At 50.2% G+C, this 24,996-nt stretch overlaps 1 protein-coding gene across 1 annotated transcript in view; it reads left to right on the forward strand.

The window, feature by feature from the left end:
* The first annotated feature begins 6,468 nt into the window (after positions 1–6,468).
* Positions 6,469–24,996, forward strand: part of LOC141148120 (uncharacterized) — a 36,392-nt gene continuing 17,864 nt past the window's right edge. Inside the window, exons 1-5 of the mRNA XM_073635285.1 lie at positions 6,469–9,010; positions 13,431–13,530; positions 13,637–13,744; positions 19,975–20,081; positions 24,820–24,934. Coding sequence (XP_073491386.1) covers positions 6,552–9,010; positions 13,431–13,530; positions 13,637–13,744; positions 19,975–20,081; positions 24,820–24,934 — 2,889 coding nt within the window. The 5' untranslated portion in view covers positions 6,469–6,551. The remainder of the gene's footprint in view (positions 9,011–13,430; positions 13,531–13,636; positions 13,745–19,974; positions 20,082–24,819; positions 24,935–24,996) is intronic.

Genomic DNA, 24,996 nt, shown 5'->3' on the forward strand with positions numbered 1-24,996 from the left:
GGCTAGTGACACACTCGGGGCTCCCACTGATTCTGCATTATGGGGAGTTGAATGATTTCATTTTATATTACAATGTAATAATAGAAATAATGCACTTCAATCATCCTGACACCATAACAACCATGGTGCCGGGATGATTGAAGTGCTAACACCAGGTGTTTGGAGTATCTTTATCTGCTGATTGTTAAACTTTCTAGAATACACATATTTCTATTGTTGTGTAGGATCTAGGGCTGCTGTCCCGTCATTTCCCTCTCCCCCTCTAATCCCTCTCTCCCTCTCCAACCCTCATTCATCTCAGACTCTAACCACACCCTCTTGAGCCACGCCCATTTAAGCCACGCCCACTAGGACACGTAAACCACGCCCGTTTAAGCCACGCCCACTGGGTGCGTAAACCACGCCTATTTTTCGCCGCAGCACGCTTCGCGTGCCGCACTTGTATATTTTTCTAAGCCACGCCTATAAACGAATGCCCCGCCCCCTAATTATTCTACGGCTCCGCCTACAGCCACAAAAGTGTCCCACATTTTTTTTTTACAATGTTGGCAACTATGCTTACATTAGATGTCAAGAGCCATCCCATCATCAGAAGTTGGGTCCCCTACGCTCCCTAACATCACAGTGCACCCCCCTTTCCTTATGCTGCTGCTGGGAAGAAGCTGGATGCATTGCTTGAAAGCAGAAAGTAGGGGTCTGGAGGAGGACCAGAGGAGGGCTGGAGCTCTCCTGCAGCTGCAGGAGAGGTGTGAGGGTCACATGAAATGGGCTGGAGGGCCGGATTCGGCCCCTGGGGCTTGTGTTTGACACCTGTGCCCTAGAGGGAAGCCCTCATAGCAAGCTGGAAAATGTTGAGTCCATCAGACAGCAGGGTGAAGCACTGTCCACAACGATACCTATTACTAATACCCAATACCGATTGTTATCACTAACTCGCTATCTAACTGTACGGTCTCTCAGCAGGGGGTCTCTCCAAGTTTAGAAAACAGTACTAGGCCTTACCCAAAGTTCTTCAGTGGGGACAGAACATTCATCTGGAAGAGGTCAGGGTGTCAGGCAGGCCTAGTCCGTCAACAAAGAAACAAAGGCAGCAATCTTCCCTGCTGTCCATGTTAGCATCACCTGTGGGTAGGGTTGCCATCTGTTCAGGATTCACTCGGACATTTTGAATCATGTGTCTGGGTTTCATTCCCCCTGAAACACATTATTCAGACCAGACTGTGGTTGAGGGATGGGCAGTGTTGGGGTACTCAGTACCATCCAGGGCATGATAAGAAGAACGATCGGCGGTTCCCCTCCTCTCACCCCCAGTTTCCTGGCTTTTCATCCTCCTGTATCCCTGGAAGAGGATGTTGGTGGTATTGGCCTGAAAGCCGGACACATTATTCAGACAGGACTGTGGGCGGTTGCTTCAGGGGGGCCTGTGCCGCCTCCCTGTCACTCATTTATTAGTACCAATTGGCTGTATTTTACTTTTGCAGCAGCTGAATGTCGGCTTCTCCTCCTCTCCTTCCTGCTGCCATTCAGCTGCTGCAGGAGGAAAACACAGGAGATCTGTTCTAGCAAATGCCGCCTCCACTGCCCAGCTGCCTCTTCCCTGTGCTGCCCCCGGGGTTCTTTGTGCTCCCCTTTGTTGTGGGCCTCTAAAGTGTTTGGGTTTGGCTTGAAGAAAAGGTGGTAACCCTACCTGTGAGCTGAACACTTTCACGAGTCCTTCACAGGTAATAGTGAGGATCTGGCGGTCTCTTCAGGTTGCCATCAGCTACTCTAACGGTGAGAGAGTGGCTCTTGGTGGGCTGTCCTGCTTTCGCAACCACCACCCTGTCACTGTAAATACAGTAAATTGATTTTCCCTGCAAGCTTTCTATATTTTGTAAGCAACGGCTTATGGAGCCAGTCTGTATGATGAGGCCACAATGTAGTGCATGGGGAACAAGGTTAGAGATTTTTTGGATAAATCCTGGTGTCTCTTCCGCAGTCTTTGGATGGAAATAACAACGTTAGAAGTAACAGGTGCAAAAAAATTGGTCTTTGTGTGTCGTGGCGCCTTCACACTGTAACCCTATAGAGGTACTCTTGAAAAAAGCAAGAATTGGCCTTGCTGTAAAAAATTGAAAATGATATGCACCTGTCAAACAGGTGCGAAAAAATTGGTCTTTGGGTGTTAATTGTGCCCATTAAAACCTACACCAAAAAATTACTTCAAGATTAAATCAACACCCACAAAGCTAGGCAGTCTAGACAGTCTTGCAGAGATTTGAGATCCCAATAACACTAAATCAGCGACATCGGCATCAGGGGCTTCATAGCTGCTGCTAATACAGGACTGATTCATTTTGATAAATGTCAGCTGGTCCACGGAGTCTGTGGACAGACGCGCTCTTTTATCTGTCACAAAGCCTCTAGCAGCACTGAATGCCCATTCGGAAAGCATGCTGAATGCAGGGCAGACCAATTGCATACTGGGCAAGTTCTGGCCAGTGGTCTATTCTCATGACCCAGTAACCCAGTGGATCGTCAGCTGGAAAGCTCTCAACATCTGTTTTCACACCTAGATAATCTCCCATAATATGATGCAGATGCTGTGGATGGGATATTAAAAAAGATAGCCCTGGGCACCGAGGACTCTTGACCAACAGAAGCCTCAAAACTACGTTTTCCACCAATTTTTAACTACCAGAGTCTGGAAAGGTGTTACATACACTCCTCTTTAAGGTGTCCTCAAGATATATCATCCTCTGCTCCTTCTGTAAGGACGGGATGAGTTCTGAGACTTCCCCTTTTAACGGTGATCAAAGAGAGTTGCCAACCAATAGTGATCCTTCTCCTTGATGCCACAAATTCTCGGGTCCTTTCGCAGGCCTTGAAGCATGAGGGAGCCCATGAACTGCAAGTTTGCGGAGGAATGAGAAGCAGAGTCCTAAGGGTCACTGAGGATTACAGTATCTGGAACTGCCTCCTCCCAGCCACGTACTACTCCCAAGGGTTCTGGGGACTGAAAACCATCTGTTAATGTTTGACGTATGTCTTCCTCTGCTTCAATGCCTCCAAAACTACCAGAATCCTCCTCCTCTCTCTCCAAGAGGTTGTGTGTTCTGTGGAACAATGGTGTCTGCATAAAGTGGGCCTTGAGAGGAAGGTAAGTCCTCCTCTTCATCCCGCTGCTCTGCCTTGAGTACCATGACCATAATGCAACGCAGAGTCTGCTCCAGCAGGAACACTTCAGGGATTGTGTCACTGATACATGCATTGTCACGTCTCACCATCCTTGTGGCCTCCTCAAATGGTGACAATACAGTATATGTATCCAATCGAGCACTGGCTGTATATGGTCGCCTGAAATGGCTACAGACTCTTCTGGCCTGCTTTAGTACTGTAGATCTTCCAAACCTGGATACCTTTTTTAAGAAACGCTGCACCACCAAATTGAGGACATGTGCCAGGCATGGCATATGTGTCAACTTTCCTGTCTAAGGGTGGACAGGAGGTTTGTGCCATTATCACAAACTATCCTTCTTGGCTCCAGCTGGCGTGGCGTGAACCACCTCTGGGCCTGCCCATGGAGAGCTGCAAGAATCTCTGCTCCGGTGTGGTTCTTGTCCCCTAAACACACCAGCTGAAGCACTGCATGGCACCTTTTAGCCTGACTCATTGAATAACCCCTTGAAGATGTAGGGGGTACTACGCCATTGTGGTACAGCACATTCTGCAAATTCACGGAAGAGGTCAGAATCCACCAGTTGGAAAGGCAGAAGTTGTAGAGCCAGCAGCTTTGACAAGCTTGCATTTAGACGCTGGGCATGTGGGTGGCACGGACTGTATTTTTTTTCTCCACTGCAGCAGATGGGGCAGAGAAATTTGCCGGCTATAGTCTACAGCTGGTGATGTGCTGCTGGCAGATGTGCTGCAAGGACCTTATCTATACCATCACCCCTGTCAGTGGAGGCTGCTGAGAAGTCATTGAAAATGATAGCCCTGAGCGCCGAGGACTCTAGACCAACAGAAGCCTCAAGGGGAGGGGTATATATTGGGGTGGGGTATATATGGGGGAGGGGCATATATATATTGGGGTGGGGTGTCTATTGGGGTGGGGGGAGGGGTGTATATTGGGGTGGGGTATATTGGGGTGGGGGAGGGGTGTATATTGGGGTGGGGTGTATATTGGGGTGGGGGAGGGGTGTATATTGGGGTGGGGTATATATTGGGGTGGGGGGAGGGGTGTATATTGGGGTGGGGTATATATTGAGGTGGGGGAGGGGTGTATATTGGGGTGGGGGAGGGGTGTATATTGGGGTGGGGTATATATTGGGGTGGGGGGAGGGGTGTATATTGGGGTGGGGTATATATTGGGGTGGGGGAGGGGGGTATATTGGGGTGGGGTATATATTGGGGTGGGGGAGGGGTGTATATTGGGGTGGGGTATATTGGGGTGGGGGAGGGTGTATATTGGGGTGGGGTATATATTGGGGTGGGGGAGGGGTGTATATTGGGGAGGGGTGTATATTGGGGTGGGGGAGGGGTGTCTATTGGGGTGGGGGAGGGGTATATATTGGGGTGGGGTGTATATTGGGGTGTATATGGGGGTGGGGTGTATATGGGGGAGGGGTATATATTGGGGTGGGAAATATATTGGGGTGTATATGGAGGAGGGGTGTATATTGGGGTGGGGGAGGGGTATATATTGGGGTGGGGTGTATATTGGGGAGGGGTGTATATTGGGGTGTATATGGGGGAGGGGTGTATATTGGGGTGGGGTATATATTGGGGTGGGGGAGGGGTGTCTATTGGGGTGTATATGGGGGAGGGGTGTCTATTGGGGTGTATATGGGGGAGGGGTGTCTATTGGGGTGGGGGAGGGGTATATATTGGGGAGGGGTGTCTATTGGGGTGTATATGGGGGAGGGGTGTCTATTGGGGTGGGGGAGGGGTATATATTGGGGAGGGGTGTCTATTGGGGTGTATATGGGGGTGGGGTGTCTATTGGGGTGGGGGAGGGGTATATATTGTGGTGTATATTGGGGTGGGGAATATATTGGGGTGTATATGGAGGAGGGGTGTCTATTGGGGTGGGGGAGGGGTATATATTGGGGTGGGGGAGGGGTGTATATGGGGGAGGGGTGTATATTGGGGTGGGGGAGGGGTATATATTGGGGTGGGGTATATATTGGGGTGGGGGAGGGGTGTATATTGGGGTGGGGGGAGGGGTGTCTATTGGGGTATATATGGGGGAGGGGTGTCTATTGGGGTGGGGGAGGGGTATATATTGGGGAGGGGTGTCTATTGGGGTGTATATGGGGGTGGGGTGTCTATTGGGGTGGGGGAGGGGTATATATTGGGGAGGGGTGTCTATTGGGGTGTATATGGGGGTGGGGTGTCTATTGGGGTGGGGGAGGGGTATATATTGGGGAGGGGTGTCTATTGGGGTGTATATGGGGGTGGGGTGTCTATTGGGGTGGGGGAGGGGTATATATTGTGGTGTATATTGGGGTGGGGAATATATTGGGGTGTATATGGAGGAGGGGTGTATATTGGGGTGTATATGGAGGAGAGGGTATATATTGGGGTGGGGTGTATATTGGGGTGTATATGGGGGAGGGGTATATATTGGGGTGGGGTGTATGTGGGGGAGGGGTGTATAGTAGGGTGGGGGAGGGGTATATATTGGGGTGGGGTGTATATTGGGGTGTATATGGGGGGAGGGGTATATATTGGAGTGGGGGAGGGGTATATATTGGGGTGGGGTGTATATTGGGGTGTATATGGGGGAGGGGTATATATTGGGGTGGGGTGTATGTGGGGGAGGGGTGTATAGTAGGGTGGGGGAGGGGTATATATTGGGGTGGGGTGTATATTGGGGTGTATATGGGGGGAGGGGTATATATTGGAGTGGGGGAGGGGTATATATTGGGGTGGGGTATATATTGGGGTGTATATGGGGGAGGGGTATATATTGGGGTGGGAGAGGGGTATATATTGGGGTGTATATGGGGGAGGGGTGTATATTGGGGTGGGGGGGTATATATTGGGGTGTATATGGGGGAGGGGTACACACGGACTTGGGGTTCGTAGTTGGGGGGGATTTAGGGGCGGGGTTCATACTGGGATGGGTACGAGCCTTCAGTCACATCCGCTCTGTTCACATTCGGGTGTGTAAATAAAGTTTTTGAAAGAGAACTTCACCGCACTTCCTTGTTTGTCTTTCCTCCTAGAGTTGATTGGTCAGGCGGCCTGGCGCTGAACGCTGATTGGCTGAGACTCCGCCCTTTTTTCGGAGACCGCTACTTCCTTTTCCTGGTTCCGGGCTCCGCCCTTCTGCGCCCTGCACTCACCAGGCCCCTGATTGGTCAGGTGGCCTTAAGCTTAGCCAGTCACCGTTTATCTTACATTCGTACTCGGACAGCCATACGTGTCGCTCAGACTAATTGGCTGCATCTAGGTCCCCGCCCTCTTCCTGCCGCTCGCTGATTGGCCGAGGTTCTGGCAGGGCTGGACAGGGATTGGTGGTTACTCTCCGCTGTCATTTGGGCCGGTGAGCGCTGCAGAGCCCCGACATGGAGCCTCCCCCGCCCGGGCCCTGCTCCTCTCCGCCGGGGCCCCGGCCCGTGCCGCCCCCCCGGAAAGGCTCCATGGAGCGCCGGCCCCACAGAGAGCCCAGCGAGGCCCGGGGCCCCGGAGGACAGCCAGGGACCCCAGAGAGGGCAACAGTCACCCAGAGAGTGCTGATCGTCATGGAGGGCCGATCTATTACCTCAGAGGAGAGGAGCCCTCCACTACAGTCTATGGATACCGAGAGGATGGGACCCCCACCGCCTGGGAACACCGAGAGCCAGGGGCCCCGACACAGCGAGAGCCAGGGGCCCCGACACAGCGAGAGCCAGGGGCCCCGACACAGCGAGAGCCAGGGGCCCCTACACAGCGAGAGCCAGGGGCCCCGACACAGCGAGAGCCAGGGGCCCCGACACAGCGAGAGCCAGGGGCCCCGACACAGCGAGAGCCAGGGGCCCCGACACAGCGAGAGCCAGGGGCCCCGACACAGCGAGAGCCAGGGGCCCCGACACAGCGAGAGCCAGGGGCCCCTACACAGCGAGAGCCAGGGGCCCCTACAACACCGATACAGCGCTCCCGAGAGCCAGGGGCCCCTACAACACCGATACAGCAGTACCGAGAGCCAAGGGCCCGGATACATTGTTACCGAGAGCCAGGGGCCCCTACAACATCGATACAGTGCTCCCGAGAGCCAGGGGCCCCTACAACCTGGGAATACCACCGATCTGGGGCCCCTACCACCCAGACACAGCCCTCCCGAGAGCCAGGGGCCCCTACAACCTGGGAATACCACCGCTACGCCCCATCCGGGGCCCCTACTACCACAATACACCGTTACCGAGAGCCAAGGGCCCGTACCACACCAATACACTGTCACCGAGAGCCAGGGGCCCCTACCACACCAATACATCTTATCTGAGAGCCACGGCCACCTACCACCAGGGAGTACTACCATTGTACAAGAACCGGGGCCCCCACCGCTGCAGTATACCGTTCCCGAGAACCAGGGGCCCCTGCTGCTTGGGAGTACCACCACAGGGCCAGAAATAGGGCCCCCACCGGCCGGGAGCATCACCACTGTGCAGGATCCGGGGCCCTTACCACCACAGTACACCATGCCAGAGAGCAAGGGGCCCCCAGCGCCTGGGAGTACCACCAGTGTGCCAAATCTGAGGCCTGTACCACCACAACACACAGTGACCGAGAGCCAGGGGCCCCCACAGACTGGGGCGGCCACTGGTGTACCAGATTCGGGGCCCATACCGCCAATATACGCCACATCGGAGAGCCGGGCAATGGTCACTGTCAGCCCTCCCCCTCCTGATGAGCTGACCCCACCCCCGAGGGACTCTCCAAGAAAAGCCGCACTGATCAGACCTGTGTGGGTAATGCCAAGAAAGGTCCCGGAGAACCTCGGGGGCCCTCCAACACAAGGCCCCGCCCCTCTACCCACACACATCAACACTGGACAAGGAGTCACCCTAATACTGCCTCTGGAGGAGAGAAGTGCAGTACAGACCTCGGGGGAGGTACCCGTAGAGCACATGGCCGCACAGAGGGTACCGCCCCCGCAGGACTCCCTGCCACACCTCGATCCATCTCAGGGCCAAAGAACATCCCAACTGCCCGATAATCTGGCAATACAGGAGACGTCACAAGATGGCGGACAGCGGGCTCGGGGCACTGTGGCGTCGCTCCTGAATAAGCGCGGTGAAGAAATGATTGCAGCGCCCCCTGTGATGTCTGACCCCGATACCGCAGCTGAGAAAATGGGGCCCCAATCACCTGTGACGCAGGGCCCAACCCCCACAGAGGCTCCAACACGTGGCGGGCAGAATGAGCCCTCCGTACCCCCGGCCACAACGTCTACAGAGCAGCCGCAGAACTCTTCTACCCCGGACATTAGAGTCCCACCAGAGAGCACCCTCCCCGATGGTTCCTCACAGAGCTCCGCAGCTCCCCCACCGGCCTCTGCGATTGGTCCACCCGCTTCCTCCACCCTCCCTCAGCAGCAGCAGGAGAAGAAGGCTTTGCCTGGCCAAAATTCCACCTCTCAGACGAGCAACCTTCCTCCCATGGGTCCACCTCCCACCCAGCTGGGGACATCCCTCTCTCCAAGTCGTATCAATGACCCTTCAAGTCCCCATCGGAGCGTGTCCTCCAAACCCCCACTTCCCATTCCACCTCGATCCTCCCTCTACCCCGGCCACGCCCCTTCCATACGGGAGCAGGAGCCTTCCCTCAGCCTTGACACCGTCTCCCTGTCCAGCTTCAGGTCCAAGGCCCCCGCCCCCGACACACTCAGCTACCTGGACTCTGTCAGCCTAATGTCAGGCACGATGGAGTCCCTCAGCCACCTGGATGACGCCAGCTCTCTGGGCTCGGACTCTGAGATCAACGGCATGCCCTACCGCAGGACCGACAAGTACGGCTTCCTGGGAGGAAACCAGTTCAGCGGCAACGGGTCAGTATGTGAAGAACAATCTCACCCCTCATGTAAGAGGGGGGCTGCAGTACTATGTATAGATGTATGTGTAGCCTTCCCCCGTCATCTCAGAGGGGTGCTCTTCCAGAAAAGATGGATGTCCAGTGTGGAGGGCCTGGTCTGGGCAACCGGGGAAGCGGAGGGCCCGGTCTGGGGAAGCGGAGGGCCCGGTCTGGGCAACCGGGGAAGCTGCGGGTCTGGGGAAGCGGAGGGCCTGGTCTGGGCAACCGGGGAAGCTGGGGGCCTGGTCTGGGGAAGTGGAGGGCCTGGTCTGGGCAACCGGGAAAGCGGAGGGCCTGGGTAACCGGGGAAGTTGGGGGTCTGGTCTGGGTGCGGTATGATGATGGTCGGGAATAGAACTGTGATAGTCGGGTTTGGATGGTGATGGTCGGGAGTATGACAACGATGGTCGGGCTTTGGATGATGATGGGCAAGGAAAAGGAACGGTGGTGGCCTGGAGTGGGATGGTGATGGATCGGGATTTGGATGGTGATGGATCGGGATTTGGATGGTGATGGTCAGAGATTGGTAGATTGGTTGGTGATGGTCAGGGATTGGGTGGTGATGGTGGAGATTTGAATGGTGATGCTCGGGTATAAGAACTGTAATGGTTGGGATTTGAAAGGTGATCAGGAATAGAATGGTGATAGTCAGGAATAGAACGGTGGTGGTCTGGAGTGGGATGGTGATAGATCGAGATTTGGATGGCGATGGATCGGGATTTGGATGGCGATGGTCAGGGATAGAGTTGTGATGGTCGGGAGTGGGTCGGAGACGGTCAGGAATAGAGTTGTGATGGTCAGTAGTGGGATGGTGATGGTCGGGGTTTGGATGGTGATGGTCAGGAATAGAGTTGTGATGGTCAGTAGCGGGATGGCGATGGTCGGGGATTGGATGGTGATGGTGGAGATTTGAATGGTGATGGTCGGGTATAAGAACTGTGATGGTTGGGATTTGAATGGTGATCAGGAATAGAACGGTGATGGTCGGGAGTGGGACGGAGACGGTCAGGAATAGAGTTGTGATGGTCAGTAGTGGGATGGTGATGGTCGGGAGTGGGACAGAGACGGTCAGGGATAGACTTGTAATGGTCAGTAGTGGGACGGCGATGGTTGGGAGTGGGACAGCGATGGTTGGGAGTGGGACAGAGACGGTCAGGGATAGACTTGTAATGGTCAGTAGTGGGACGGCGATGGTTGGGAGTGGGACAGCGATGGTTGGGAGTGGGACGGAGACGGTCAGGAATAGAGTTGTAATGGTCAGTAGTGGGACGGCGATGGTTGGGAGTGGGACAGCGATGGTTGGGAGTGGGACGGAGACGGTCAGGGATAGACTTGTAATGGTCAGTAGTGGGACGGCGATGGTTGGGAGTGGGACAGCGATGGTTGGGAGTGGGACGGAGACGGTCAGGAATAAAGTTGTGATGGTCAGTAGTGGGATGGTGGTGATGGTCAGGAATAGAGTTGTGATGGTCGGTGTTTGGATGGTGATGGTCGGGAGTGGGACGGAGATGGTCAGGAATAAAGTTGTGATGGTCAGTAGTGGGATGGTGGTGATGGTCAGGAATAGAGTTGTGATGGTCGGTGTTTGGATGGTGATGGTCGGGAGTGGGACGGAGATGGTCAGGAATAAAGTTGTGATGGTCAGTAGTGGGATGGTGAAGGTCGGGGTTTGGATGGTGATGGTCGGGAGTGGGATGGAGACGGTCAGGAATAGAGTTGTGATGGTCAGTAGTGGGGTGGTGAAGGTCGGGGTTTGGATGGTGATGGTCGGGAGTGGGATGGAGACGGTCAGGAATAGAGTTGTAATGGTCAGTAGTGGGACGGCGATGGTTGGGAGTGGGACGGAGACGGTCAGGGATAGACTTGTAATGGTCAGTAGTGGGACGGCGATGGTTGGGAGTGGGACAGCGATGGTTGGGAGTGGGACGGAGACGGTCAGGAATAGAGTTGTGATGGTCGGTGTTTGGATGGTGATGGTCGGGAGTGGGACGGAGACGGTCAGGAATAGAGTTGTGATGGTCAGTAGTGGGATGGTGGTGATGGTCAGGAATAGAGTTGTGATGGTCGGTGTTTGGATGGTGATGGTCGGGAGTGGGACGGAGATGGTCAGGAATAGAGTTGTGATGGTCAGTAGTGGGACGGCGATGGTTGGGAGTGGGACAGCGATGGTTGGGAGTGGGACGGAGACGGTCAGGAATAGAGTTGTGATGGTCAGTAGTGGGACGGCGATGGTTGGGAGTGGGACAGCGATGGTTGGGAGTGGGACGGAGACGGTCAGGAATAGAGTTGTAATGGTCAGTAGTGGGACGGCGATGGTTGGGAGTGGGACAGCGATGGTTGGGAGTGGGACGGAGACGGTCAGGGATAGACTTGTAATGGTCAGTAGTGGGACGGCGATGGTTGGGAGTGGGACAGCGATGGTTGGGAGTGGGACGGAGACGGTCAGGAATAGAGTTGTGATGGTCAGTAGTGGGACGGCGATGGTTGGGAGTGGGACAGCGATGGTTGGGAGTGGGACGGAGACGGTCAGGGATAGACTTGTAATGGTCAGTAGTGGGACGGCGATGGTTGGGAGTGGGACAGCGATGGTTGGGAGTGGGACGGAGACGGTCAGGAATAAAGTTGTGATGGTCAGTAGTGGGATGGTGGTGATGGTCAGGAATAGAGTTGTGATGGTCGGTGTTTGGATGGTCGGGAGTGGGACGGAGATGGTCAGGAATAAAGTTGTGATGGTCAGTAGTGGGATGGTGGTGATGGTCAGGAATAGAGTTGTGATGGTCGGTGTTTGGATGGTCGGGAGTGGGACGGAGATGGTCAGGAATAAAGTTGTGATGGTCAGTAGTGGGATGGTGGTGATGGTCAGGAATAGAGTTGTGATGGTCGGTGTTTGGATGGTGATGGTCGGGAGTGGGACGGAGATGGTCAGGAATAGAGTTGTGATGGTCAGTAGTGGGATGGTGATGGTCGGGAGTGGGACAGAGACGGTCAGGGATAGACTTGTAATGGTCAGTAGTGGGACGGCGATGGTTGGGAGTGGGACAGCGATGGTTGGGAGTGGGACGGAGACGGTCAGGAATAAAGTTGTGATGGTCAGTAGTGGGGTGGTGATGGTCGGGAGTGGGACAGAGACGGTCAGGGATAGACTTGTAATGGTCAGTAGTGGGACGGCGATGGTTGGGAGTGGGACAGCGATGGTTGGGAGTGGGACGGAGACGGTCAGGAATAAAGTTGTGATGGTCAGTAGTGGGATGGTGGTGATGGTCAGGAATAGAGTTGTGATGGTCGGTGTTTGGATGGTGATGGTCGGGAGTGGGACGGAGACGGTCAGGAATAGAGTTGTGATGGTCAGTAGTGGGGTGGTGATGGTCGGGAGTGGGACAGAGACGGTCAGGGATAGACTTGTAATGGTCAGTAGTGGGACGGCGATGGTTGGGAGTGGGACAGCGATGGTTGGGAGTGGGACGGAGACGGTCAGGAATAAAGTTGTGATGGTCAGTAGTGGGGTGGTGATGGTCGGGAGTGGGACAGAGACGGTCAGGGATAGACTTGTAATGGTCAGTAGTGGGACGGCGATGGTTGGGAGTGGGACAGCGATGGTTGGGAGTGGGACGGAGACGGTCAGGAATAAAGTTGTGATGGTCAGTAGTGGGATGGTGGTGATGGTCAGGAATAGAGTTGTGATGGTCGGTGTTTGGATGGTGATGGTCGGGAGTGGGACGGAGACGGTCAGGAATAGAGTTGTGATGGTCAGTAGTGGGGTGGTGATGGTCGGGAGTGGGACAGAGACGGTCAGGGATAGACTTGTAATGGTCAGTAGTGGGACGGCGATGGTTGGGAGTGGGACAGCGATGGTTGGGAGTGGGATGGAGACGGTCAGGAATAGAGTTGTGATGGTCAGTAGTGGGATGGTGGTGATGGTCAGGAATAGAGTTGTGATGGTCGGTGTTTGGATGGTGATGGTCGGGAGTGGGACGGAGATGGTCAGGAATAAAGTTGTGATGGTCAGTAGTGGGATGGTGAAGGTCGGTGTTTGGATGGTGATGGTCGGGAGTGGGATGGAGACGGTCAGGAATAGAGTTGTGATGGTCAGTAGTGGGATGGTGGTGATGGTCAGGAATAGAGTTGTGATGGTCGGTGTTTGGATGGTGATGGTCGGGAGTGGGACGGAGATGGTCAGGAATAAAGTTGTGATGGTCAGTAGTGGGATGGTGAAGGTCGGTGTTTGGATGGTGATGGTCGGGAGTGGGATGGAGACGGTCAGGAATAGAGTTGTGATGGTCAGTAGTGGGGTGGTGATGGTCGGGTTTTGGATGATGGTGGTCAGTAGTGGGGTGGGGAAGGTTGGGGTTTGGATGGTGATGGTCAGGAATAGAACGGTGATGTTCTTTCTCTTGCAGGGAGGGCTCCATTTCTGTGGAAATCGCCCGGCAGAGAGAGTTGAAGTGGCTGGACATGTTCAATCATTGGGACAAATGGCTGATGCGGCGATTCCAGAAGGTGAGAACTATGTCACCCACCTATAGGGGAGCGCATACATTTGGTAGGACAGAATGGTATAGTCCAGGGACAGTGTTCACTAACCTCCCTTCTGTCTCATGTACAGGTGAAGCTGCGATGTAGAAAAGGAATCCCATCTTCTCTACGTGCGCGTGCGTGGCAATATCTCTCCAACAGTCACCATCTCCTCAGCAAGAACCCGGGGAAGTTCGAGGTAATTCCTGCCTGTGTGCGCTATCCTCTGTATGATGATCACTATCCTCTGTATGATGATCACTATCCTCTGTATGATGATCACTATCCTCTGTATGATGATCACTATCCTCTGTATGATGATCACTATCCTCTGTATGATGATCACTATCCTCTGTATGATGATCACTATCCTCTGTATGATGATCACTATCCTCTGTATGATGATCACTATCCTCTGTATGATGATCACTATCCTCTGTATGATGATCACTATCCTCTCTGTATGATGATCACTATCCTCTCTGTATGATGATCACTATCCTCTGTATGATGATCACTATCCTCTGTATGATGATCACTATCCTCTCTGTATGATGATCACTATCCTCTCTGTATGATGATCACTATCCTCTGTATGATGATCACTATCCTCTGTATGATGATCACTATCCTCTGTATGATGATCACTATCCTCTCTGTATGATGATCACTATCCTCTCTGTATGATGATCACTATCCTCTGTATGATGATCACTATCCTCTGTATGATGATCACTATCCTCTGTATGATGATCACTATCCTCTGTATGATGATCACTATCCTCTGTATGATGATCACTATCCTCTGTATGATGATCACTATCCTCTGTATGATGATCACTATCCTCTGTATGATGATCACTATCCTCTCTGTATGATGATCACTATCCTCTGTATGATGATCACTATCCTCTGTATGATGATCACTATCCTCTCTGTATGATGATCACTATCCTCTCTGTATGATGATCACTATCCTCTGTATGATGATCACTATCCTCTGTATGATGATCACTATCCTCTGTATGATGATCACTATCCTCTCTGTATGATGATCACTATCCTCTGTATGATGGTCACTATCCTCTCTGTATGATGATCACTATCCTCTGTATGATGATCACTATCCTCTGTATGATGATCACTATCCTCTCTGTATGATGATCACTATCCTCTGTATGATGATCACTATCCTCTGTATGATGATCACTATCCTCTGTATGATGGTCACTATCCTCTGTATGATGATCACTATCCTCTGTATGATGATCACTATCCTCTGTATGATGATCACTATCCTCTGTATGATGGTCACTATCCTCTGTATGATGATCACTATCCTCTGTATGATGATCACTATCCTCTCTGTATGATGATCACTATCCTCTCTGTATGATGATCACTATCCTCTCTGTATGATGATCACTATCCTCTGTATGATGATCACTATCCTCTGTATGATGGTCACTATCCTCTGTATGATGATCACTATCCTCTCTGTATGATGATCACTATCCTCTCTGTATGATGATCACTATCCTCTGTATGATGATCACTATCCTCTGTATGATGATCACTATCCTCTGTATGATGATCACTATCCTCTCTGTATGATGATCACTATCCTCTCTGTATGATGATCACTATCCTCTGTATGATGATCACTATCCTCTCTGTATGATGATCACTATCCTCTGTATGATGATCACTATCCTCTGTATGATGATCACTATCCTCTGTATGATGATCACTATATTCTGTATGATGATCACTATCCTCTGTATGATGATCACTATCCTCTGTATGATGATCACTATCCTCTGTATGATGATCACTATCCTCTGTATGATGATCACTATATTCTGTATGATGATCACTATCCTCTGTATGATGATCACTATCCTCTGTATGATGATCACTATCCTCTCTGTATGATGATCACTATCCTCTCTGTATGATGATCACTATCCTCTCTGTATGATGATCACTATCCTCTGTATGATGATCACTATCCTCTGTATGATGATCACTATCCTCTGTATGATGATCACTATCCTCTGTATGATGGTCACTATCCTCTGTATGATGATCACTATCCTCTGTATGATGATCACTATCCTCTGTATGATGATCACTATCCTCTGTATGATGATCACTATCCTCTGTATGATGATCACTATCCTCTGTATGATGATCACTATCCTCTGTATGATGATCACTATCCTCTGTATGATGATCACTATCCTCTGTATGATGATCACTATCCTCTGTATGATGATCACTATCCTCTGTATGATGATCACTATCCTCTGTATGATGATCACTATCCTCTGTATGATGATCACTATCCTCTCTGTATGATGATCACTATCCTCTGTATGATGATCACTATCCTCTGTATGATGATCACTATCCTCTCTGTATGATGATCACTATCCTCTCTGTATGATGATCACTATCCTCTGTATGATGATCACTATCCTCTGTATGATGATCACTATCCTCTCTGTATGATGATCACTATCCTCTGTATGATGATCACTATCCTCTCTGTATGATGATCACTATCCTCTCTGTATGATGATCACTATCCTCTGTATGATGGTCACTATCCTCTGTATGATGATCACTATCCTCTCTGTATGATGATCACTATCCTCTGTATGATGATCACTATCTTCTGTATGATGATCACTATCCTCTCTGTATGATGATCACTATCCTCTGTATGATGATCACTATCCTCTCTGTATGATGATCACTATCCTCTCTGTATGATGATCACTATCCTCTGTATGATGATCACTATCTTCTGTATGATGATCACTATCCTCTGTATGATGATCACTATCCTCTCTGTATGATGATCACTATCCTCTCTGTATGATGATCACTATCCTCTCTGTATGATGATCACTATCCTCTGTATGATGATCACTATCCTCTCTGTATGATGGTCACTATCCTCTGTATGATGATCACTATCCTCTGTATGATGATCACTATCCTCTGTATGATGATCACTATCCTCTGTATGATGATCACTATCCTCTGTATGATGATCACTATCCTCTGTATGATGATCACTATCCTCTGTATGATGATCACTATCCTCTGTATGATGATCACTATCCTCTGTATGATGATCACTATCCTCTGTATGATGATCACTATCCTCTGTATGATGATCACTATCCTCTGTATGATGATCACTATCCTCTGTATGATGATCACTATCCTCTGTATGATGATCACTATCCTCTCTGTATGATGATCACTATCCTCTGTATGATGATCACTATCCTCTGTATGATGATCACTATCCTCTGTATGATGATCACTATCCTCTGTATGATGATCACTATCCTCTCTGTATGATGATCACTATCCTCTGTATGATGATCACTATCTTCTGTATGATGATCACTATCCTCTCTGTATGATGATCACTATCCTCTCTGTATGATGATCACTATCCTCTCTGTATGATGATCACTATCCTCTGTATGATGATCACTATCCTCTCTGTATGATGATCACTATCCTCTGTATGATGATCACTATCCTCTGTATGATGATCACTATCCTCTGTATGATGATCACTATCCTCTCTGTATGATGATCACTATCCTCTGTATGATGATCACTATCCTCTGTATGATGATCACTATCCTCTGTATGATGATCACTATCCTCTCTGTATGATGATCACTATCCTCTCTGTATGATGATCACTATCCTCTCTGTATGATGATCACTATCCTCTGTATGATGATCACTATCCTCTGTATGATGATCACTATCCTCTGTATGATGATCACTATCCTCTGTATGATGATCACTATCCTCTGTATGATGATCACTATCCTCTGTATGATGATCACTATCCTCTGTATGATGATCACTATCCTCTGTATGATGATCACTATCCTCTGTATGATGATCACTATCCTCTGTATGATGATCACTATCCTCTGTATGATGATCACTATCCTCTGTATGATGATCACTATCCTCTGTATGATGATCACTATCCTCTGTATGATGATCACTATCCTCTCTGTATGATGATCACTATCCTCTGTATGATGATCACTATCCTCTGTATGATGATCACTATCCTCTCTGTATGATGATCACTATCCTCTCTGTATGATGATCACTATCCTCTGTATGATGATCACTATCCTCTGTATGATGATCACTATCCTCTCTGTATGATGATCACTATCCTCTGTATGATGATCACTATCCTCTGTATGATGATCACTATCCTCTCTGTATGATGATCACTATCCTCTGTATGATGATCACTATCTTCTGTATGATGATCACTATCCTCTCTGTATGATGATCACTATCCTCTGTATGATGATCACTATCCTCTCTGTATGATGATCACTATCCTCTCTGTATGATGATCACTATCCTCTGTATGATGATCACTATCTTCTGTATGATGATCACTATCCTCTGTATGATGATCACTATCCTCTCTGTATGATGATCACTATCCTCTCTGTATGATGATCACTATCCTCTCTGTATGATGATCACTATCCTCTGTATGATGGTCACTATCCTCTGTATGATGATCACTATCCTCTGTATGATGATCACTATCCTCTGTATGATGATCACTATCCTCTGTATGATGATCACTATCCTCTGTATGATGATCACTATCCTCTGTATGATGATCACTATCCTCTGTATGATGATCACTATCCTCTGTATGATGATCACTATCCTCTGTATGATGATCACTATCCTCTGTATGATGATCACTATCCTCTGTATGATGATCACTATCCTCTGTATGATGATCACTATCCTCTGTATGATGATCACTATCCTCTGTATGATGATCACTATCCTCTCTGTATGATGATCACTATCCTCTGTATGATGATCACTATCCTCTGTATGATGATCACTATCCTCTGTATGATGATCACTATCCTCTGTATGATGATCACTATCCTCTCTGTATGATGATCACTATCCTCTGTATGATGATCACTATCTTCTGTATGATGATCACTATCCTCTCTGTATGATGATCACTATCCTCTCTGTATGATGATCACTATCCTCTCTGTATGATGATCACTATCCTCTGTATGATGATCACTATCCTCTGTATGATGATCACTATCCTCTCTGTATGATGATCACTATCCTCTGTATGATGATCACTATCCTCTGTATGATGATCACTATCCTCTCTGTATGATGATCACTATCCTCTGTATGATGATCACTATCTTCTGTATGATGATCACTATCCTCTCTGTATGATGATCACTATCCTCTGTATGATGATCACTATCCTCTCTGTATGATGATCACTATCCTCTCTGTATGATGATCACTATCCTCTGTATGATGATCACTATCCTCTGTATGATGGTCACTATCCTCTGTATGATGATCACTATCCTCTGTATGATGATCACTATCCTCTGTATGATGATCACTATCCTCTCTGTATGATGATCACTATCCTCTGTATGATGATCACTATCCTCTGTATGATGATCACTATCCTCTGTATGATGATCACTATCCTCTCTGTATGATGATCACTATCCTCTGTATGATGATCACTATCCTCTGTATGATGATCACTATCCTCTGTATGATGATCACTATCCTCTGTATGATGATCACTATCCTCTGTATGATGATCACTATCCTCTCTGTATGATGATCACTATCCTCTCTGTATGATGATCACTATCCTCTCTGTATGATGATCACTATCCTCTCTGTATGATGATCACTATCCTCTGTATGATGATCACTATCCTCTGTATGATGATCACTATCCTCTGTATGATGATCACTATATTCTGTATGATGATCACTATCCTCTGTATGATGATCACTATCCTCTCTGTATGATGATCACTATCCTCTGTATGATGATCACTATCCTCTCTGTATGATGATCACTATCCTCTGTATGATGATCACTATCCTCTGTATGATGATCACTATCCTCTGTATGATGGTCACTATCCTCTGTATGATGGTCACTATCCTCTGTATGATGATCACTATCCTCTGTATGATGATCACTATCCTCTGTATGATGGTCACTATCCTCTGTATGATGATCACTATCCTCTGTATGATGATCACTATCCTCGGTATGATGATCACTATCCTCTGTATGATGATCACTATCCTCTGTATGATGATCACTATCCTCTGTATGATGGTCACTATCCTCTGTATGATGATCACTGTCCTCTGTATGATGATCACTATCCTCTGTATGATGATCACTATCCTCTCTGTATGATGGTCACTATCCTCTGTATGATGGTCACTATCCTCTGTATGATGGTCAGTGATCACTATCCTCTGTATGATGGTCAGTGATCACTATCCTCCCTAAACTATATGATTGTTGTGTTGCAGGAGTTGGAGAGACATCCTGGAGACCCCAAGTGGCTGGATGTGATAGAGAAAGATCTTCACCGGCAGTTCCCATTCCATGAAATGTTTGCTGCACGCGGGGGACATGGGTGAGTTGGGATTTGTAGTTTGGGGTGGGGTTGGGGCAGGATAGTGGTCTGTGGGAGAAGTTAATGATTTGGGGTGGCCTCAGGCAGGGGTAGTCTTGGGGATTGGGATGGGGAGAAAGGCATGGTGGGTAATGGTGGTCTGAGGGGGGCGGAGTGTGAGTTGGGAAGGCAGTTTGAGGTGGGGAATTGTAGAATGGGGGTGGTACTCTGGGGTGCTACTGGGGGGCAGGTAGGGGTGGCCTGGGAGTTAAGAGAAGTGGGTTTGGCTTTTTTTGGCTATTCATACTTACCTTCGTGGATGCTGCAGCTTACCCCCACTGTCTCTGCTCTGAGAACCGAACACCGCTGGTTCTCACCGAACATAACTTGATTCTCACTCGTTCCCGAGCAGAGAGATGCTGACTGTCAGTCAGCATCACTCCTTCTCTGCTCCTCCATGCTCATTGGATCGCTGAGCTGGCTATGGTGGGGCAGCTCATTGAGACTGCCATCATTTAAGGCAGCTGGCGGATCCAGACTTTGGAAGTCGGGATGTCGCGGTGCCTTGACTGATAGCAGTGTCTTCAGCGGAGAGAGCGGACTTCAGACCGCTCTCCACTGAAAACTGGTCACAGGAGTGTAAAACAACTTGCACTCCTGTGACCCATAGGAGAAGCCCAGCCTAAAAAGCTCAGACTGGACTTCTCCTTTTAAGGATGGCAGTCTGGAGTGAGGGAAGGGGCAGGTTAGGTGTGGTCCATGGTTTGGGGGTGATTTGGATTCTGCAGTGTTTAGTTCCATAGAGTTGGACAGAAGGTAGTTGGGTTCTAAATTTTTGGATGGAAGGGGTTGAGCTGGGTTCTGCATTGTTGGATGGAGGGGATTGAGTTGAGTTTTTAGAAGTTTAATGGAAGGGGGTGGATTGTTGGCTGAAAGCGTGTGGGTTGGGTTTTGCATTGTAGGGTGGAAGGGGGTTAGTTGGGTGGAAGGGATTGAGTTGGGTTCTGCATTGTTGGGTGGAAGGGGATGAGTTGGGGTTTGCATTGTTGGGTGGAAGGCATTGAGTTGTGTTTTGCATTGTTGTTGGAAGGGGGTTGGTCGGGTTTTGGGTTGTTGGATGGAAGGGGTTAAGTTGGGTTCTACATTGTTGGGAGGGGTTAAGTTGGGTTCTGCATGGTTGGGTGGAAGGGGTTAAGTTGGGTTCTGCATGGTTGGGTGGAAGGGGTTAAGTTGGGTTCTGCATGGTTGGGTGGAAGGGGTTAAGTTGGGTTCTGCAATGTTGGATGGAAGGGGATGGGTTGGGTTTTGCAATGTTGGATGGGAGGGATTGAGTTGGGTTCCGCATTGTTGGGTGGAAGGGGGTGGGTTGGGTTTTGCGTTGTTGGATGGAAAGGGGGTGAGTTGGGTTCTGCAATGTTGGGTGGAAGGGGGTGGGTTGGATTTTGCAACGTTGGGTGGAAGGGGGTGGGTTGGGTTCTGCATTTTTGGGTGGAACGCGTTGAGTGGGGTTCTGCAATGTTGAGTGGAAGGGATTGAGTTGGGTTCTGCATTGTTGGGTGGGTTGGGTTTTGCGTTGTTGGGTTCTGCAATGTTGGGTGGAAGGGGGTGGGTTGGGTTCTGCATTGTTGGGTGGAAGGGATTGAGTTGGGTTCTGCATTGTTGAGTGGAAGGGATTGAGTTGGGTTCTGCAATGTTGGGTGCAAGGTGATAAGTTGGGCTCTTCATTGTTGGATAGAAGGGGTTGAGTTGAGTTTTGCATTTCTAAATGGAAGGGTGGGTGCAATTTTGGGTGGAAGGGCTTGGTTTGGGTTTTGCATTTCTGACTGGAAGGGGGTGGGTTGGGTTCTGCATGTTTCAGGGGAAGTGGGTGAGTTGGTTTTGCAGCCTTGGAGGGGGGGGGGGTTGTATTGTTGGGTGGAAGGGATTGGGTTGGGTTCTGCATTGTTGGATGGAAGGGGACCAGTTGGGTTTTGCATTGTTGGATGGAAGGGGTTAAGTTGGGTTCTGCATGGTTGGATGGAAGGGGATGGGTTGGGTTCTGCAATGTTGGATGGAAAGGGAGTGGGTAGGGTTCTGCAATGTTGGGTGGAAAGGGATGAGTTGGGTTCTGCAATGTTGGGTGGAAGGGGGTGGGTTGGGTTCTGCAATGTTGGGTGGAAGGGGGTGGGTTGGGTTCTGCAATGTTGGGTGGAAGGGGGTGGGTTGGGTTCTGCAATGTTGGGTGGAAGGGGATGAGTTGGGTTCTGCAATGTTGGGTGGAAGGGGGTGGGTTGGGTTCTGCAATGTTGGGTGGAAGGGGGTGGGTTGGGTTCTGCAATGTTGGGTGGAAGGGGGTGGGTTGGGTTCTGCAATGTTGGGTGGAAGGGGGTGGGTTGGGTTCTGCATTGTTGGGTGGAAGGGGGTGGGTTGGGTTCTGCATTGTTGGGTGGAAGGGGGTGGGTTGGGTTCTGCATTGTTGGGTGGAAGGGGATGAGTTGGATTCTGCAATGTTGGGTGGAAGGGGGTGGGTTGGGTTCTGCATTGTTGAGTGGAAGGGATTGAGTTGGGTTCTGCAATGTTGGGTGCAAGGTGATAAGTTGGGCTCTTCATTGTTGGATAGAAGGGGTTGAGTTGAGTTTTGCATTTCTAAATGGAAGGGTGGGTGCAATTTTGGGTGGAAGGGGTTGGTTTGGGTTTTGCATTTCTGACTGGAAGGGGGTGGGTTGGGTTCTGCATGTTTCAGGGGAAGTGGGTGAGTTGGTTTTGCAGCCTTGGAAGGGGGGGGGGGGGGGTTTGTATTGTTGGGTGGAAGGGATTGGGTTGGGTTCTGCATTGTTGGATGGAAGGGGACAAGTTGGGTTTTGCATTGTTGGATGGAAGGGGTTAAGTTGGGTTCTGCATGGTTGGGTGGAAGGGGATGGGTTGGGTTCTGCAATGTTGGATGGAAAGGGAGTGGGTAGGGTTCTGCAATGTTGGGTGGAAGGGGGTGAGTTGGGTTCTGCAATGTTGGGTGGGAGGGGATGGATAGGTTTCTGCAATGTTGGATGGGGGGGGGGGTTGGGTTCTGCATTGTTGGGTAGAAAGGGGTACGTTGGGTCCTGCAGGTTTCAGGGGAAGTGGGTGAGTTGGTTTTGCAGCCTTGGAAGGGAGGGGAGGGGGGGTTGCATTGTTGGGTGGAAGGGGGTGGATTGGGTTTTGCGTTATTGGATGGAAAGGGGGTGGGTTGGTTACTGCAATGTTGGATGGGAGGGGGTGGGTAGGGTTCTGCAATGTTGGATGGGAGGGGGTGGGTAGGGTTCTGCAATGTTGGATGGGAGGGGGTGGGTAGGGTTTTGCAATGTTGGATGGGAGGGGGTGAGTTGGGTTCTGCATTGTTGGATGGAAGGGGGCACGTTGGGTCCTGCAATGTTGGGTTGGACGGGTTGAGTGGGGTTCTGCAATGTTGAGTGGAAGGGGGTGAGTAGGGTTCTGCATTGTTAGGTGGAAGGGGTTGGGTTGGGTTCTGCAAAGTTGGATGGAAAGGGGGTGGGTTGGGTTCTACAATGTTGGATGGGAGGGGGTGGGTTGGGTTCTGCAATGTTGGGTGGAAGGGGGTGGGTTGGGTTCTGCAATGTTGGGTGGAAGGGGGTGGGTTGGGTTCTGCAATGTTGGGTGGAAGGGGGTGGGTTGGGTTCTGCAATGTTGGGTGGAAGGGGGTGGGTTGGGTTCTGCAATGTTGGGTGGAAGGGGGTGGGTTGGGTTCTGCAATGTTGGGTGGAAGGGGGTGGGTTGGGTTCTGCAATGTTGGGTGGAAGGGGATGAGTTTGGTTCTGCATTGTTGGGTGGAAGGGGGTGGGTTGGGTTTTGTGTTGTTGGATGGAAGGGGGTGGGTTGGGTTTTGTGTTGTTGGATGGAAGGGGGTGGGTTGGGTTGGGTTTTGCATTGTTGAGTGGAAGGGATTGAGCTGGGTTCTGCAATGTTGGGTGGAAGGGGGTGGGTTGGGTTTTGTGTTGTTGGATGGAAGGGGGGGGGGTGTGTTGGGTTTTGCATTGTTGAGTGGAAGGGATTGAGCTGGGTTCTGCATTGTTGGGTGGAAGGGGGTGGGTTGGGTTTTGTGTTGTTGGATGGAAGGGGGGGGGGGTGTGTTGGGTTTTGCATTGTTGAGTGGAAGGGATTGAGTTGGGTTCTGCAATGTTGGGTGGAAGGGGGTGGGTTGGGTTTTGTGTTGTTGGATGGAAGGGGGGGGGGGTGTGTTGGGTTTTGCATTGTTGAGTGGAAGGGATTGAGTTGGGTTCTGCAATGTTGGGTGGAAGGTGATTATTTGGGCTCTTCATTGTTGGATAGAAGGGGTTGGGTTGGGTTTTGCATTTCTGACTGGAAGGGGGGTGGGTTGGGTTTTGCAGGTTTCAGGGAAAGTGGGTGAGTTGGTTTTGCATCCTAGAGGGGGGGGGGGGGGGGTCCTGCAGTTAGAGGAAAGGGATGAGTTAGGTTTGGCTATTTTGGGCGGAAGGGGATGAGTTGGATTTTGCATTGATAGGAGAAAAAGAACCGGTTGGGTTCTGCATTTTTTTGTTGGAAGAGGGTGAGTGTGGCTCTGCAGTGTTGGGAGGAAGGGGATGAATTGGGTCATGCAATCATAATGGGGGGGGGAAGCATTTAAGAATAGAACATAAAACAGGTTGAGTAGAATATCGGGTGGTATTCATGGGGTAGGTTTGCTGTAGAAAGTTATAAAGGGGCTTCTTATGGTCAGTATATAATGTGACCTTGTTCCTTAATGCTGTGTTTGGCCCCCATTCAGGCAGCAGGACTTGTACCGTATACTGAAGGCGTACACCGTGTATCGCCCGGAGGAAGGCTACTGTCAGGCGCAGGCTCCAGTGGCCGCGGTGTTGCTGATGCACATGCCAGCAGAGGTAATAATTCTGTGATTTCCAGTGATGTCAGTAGGGATTGTGTTATCCTTGTATTCTGCTTA

This window comes from Aquarana catesbeiana, linkage group LG06 (assembly GCF_042186555.1).
Source record: "Aquarana catesbeiana isolate 2022-GZ linkage group LG06, ASM4218655v1, whole genome shotgun sequence".
Taxonomy (NCBI): Eukaryota; Metazoa; Chordata; class Amphibia; order Anura; family Ranidae; genus Aquarana; species Aquarana catesbeiana.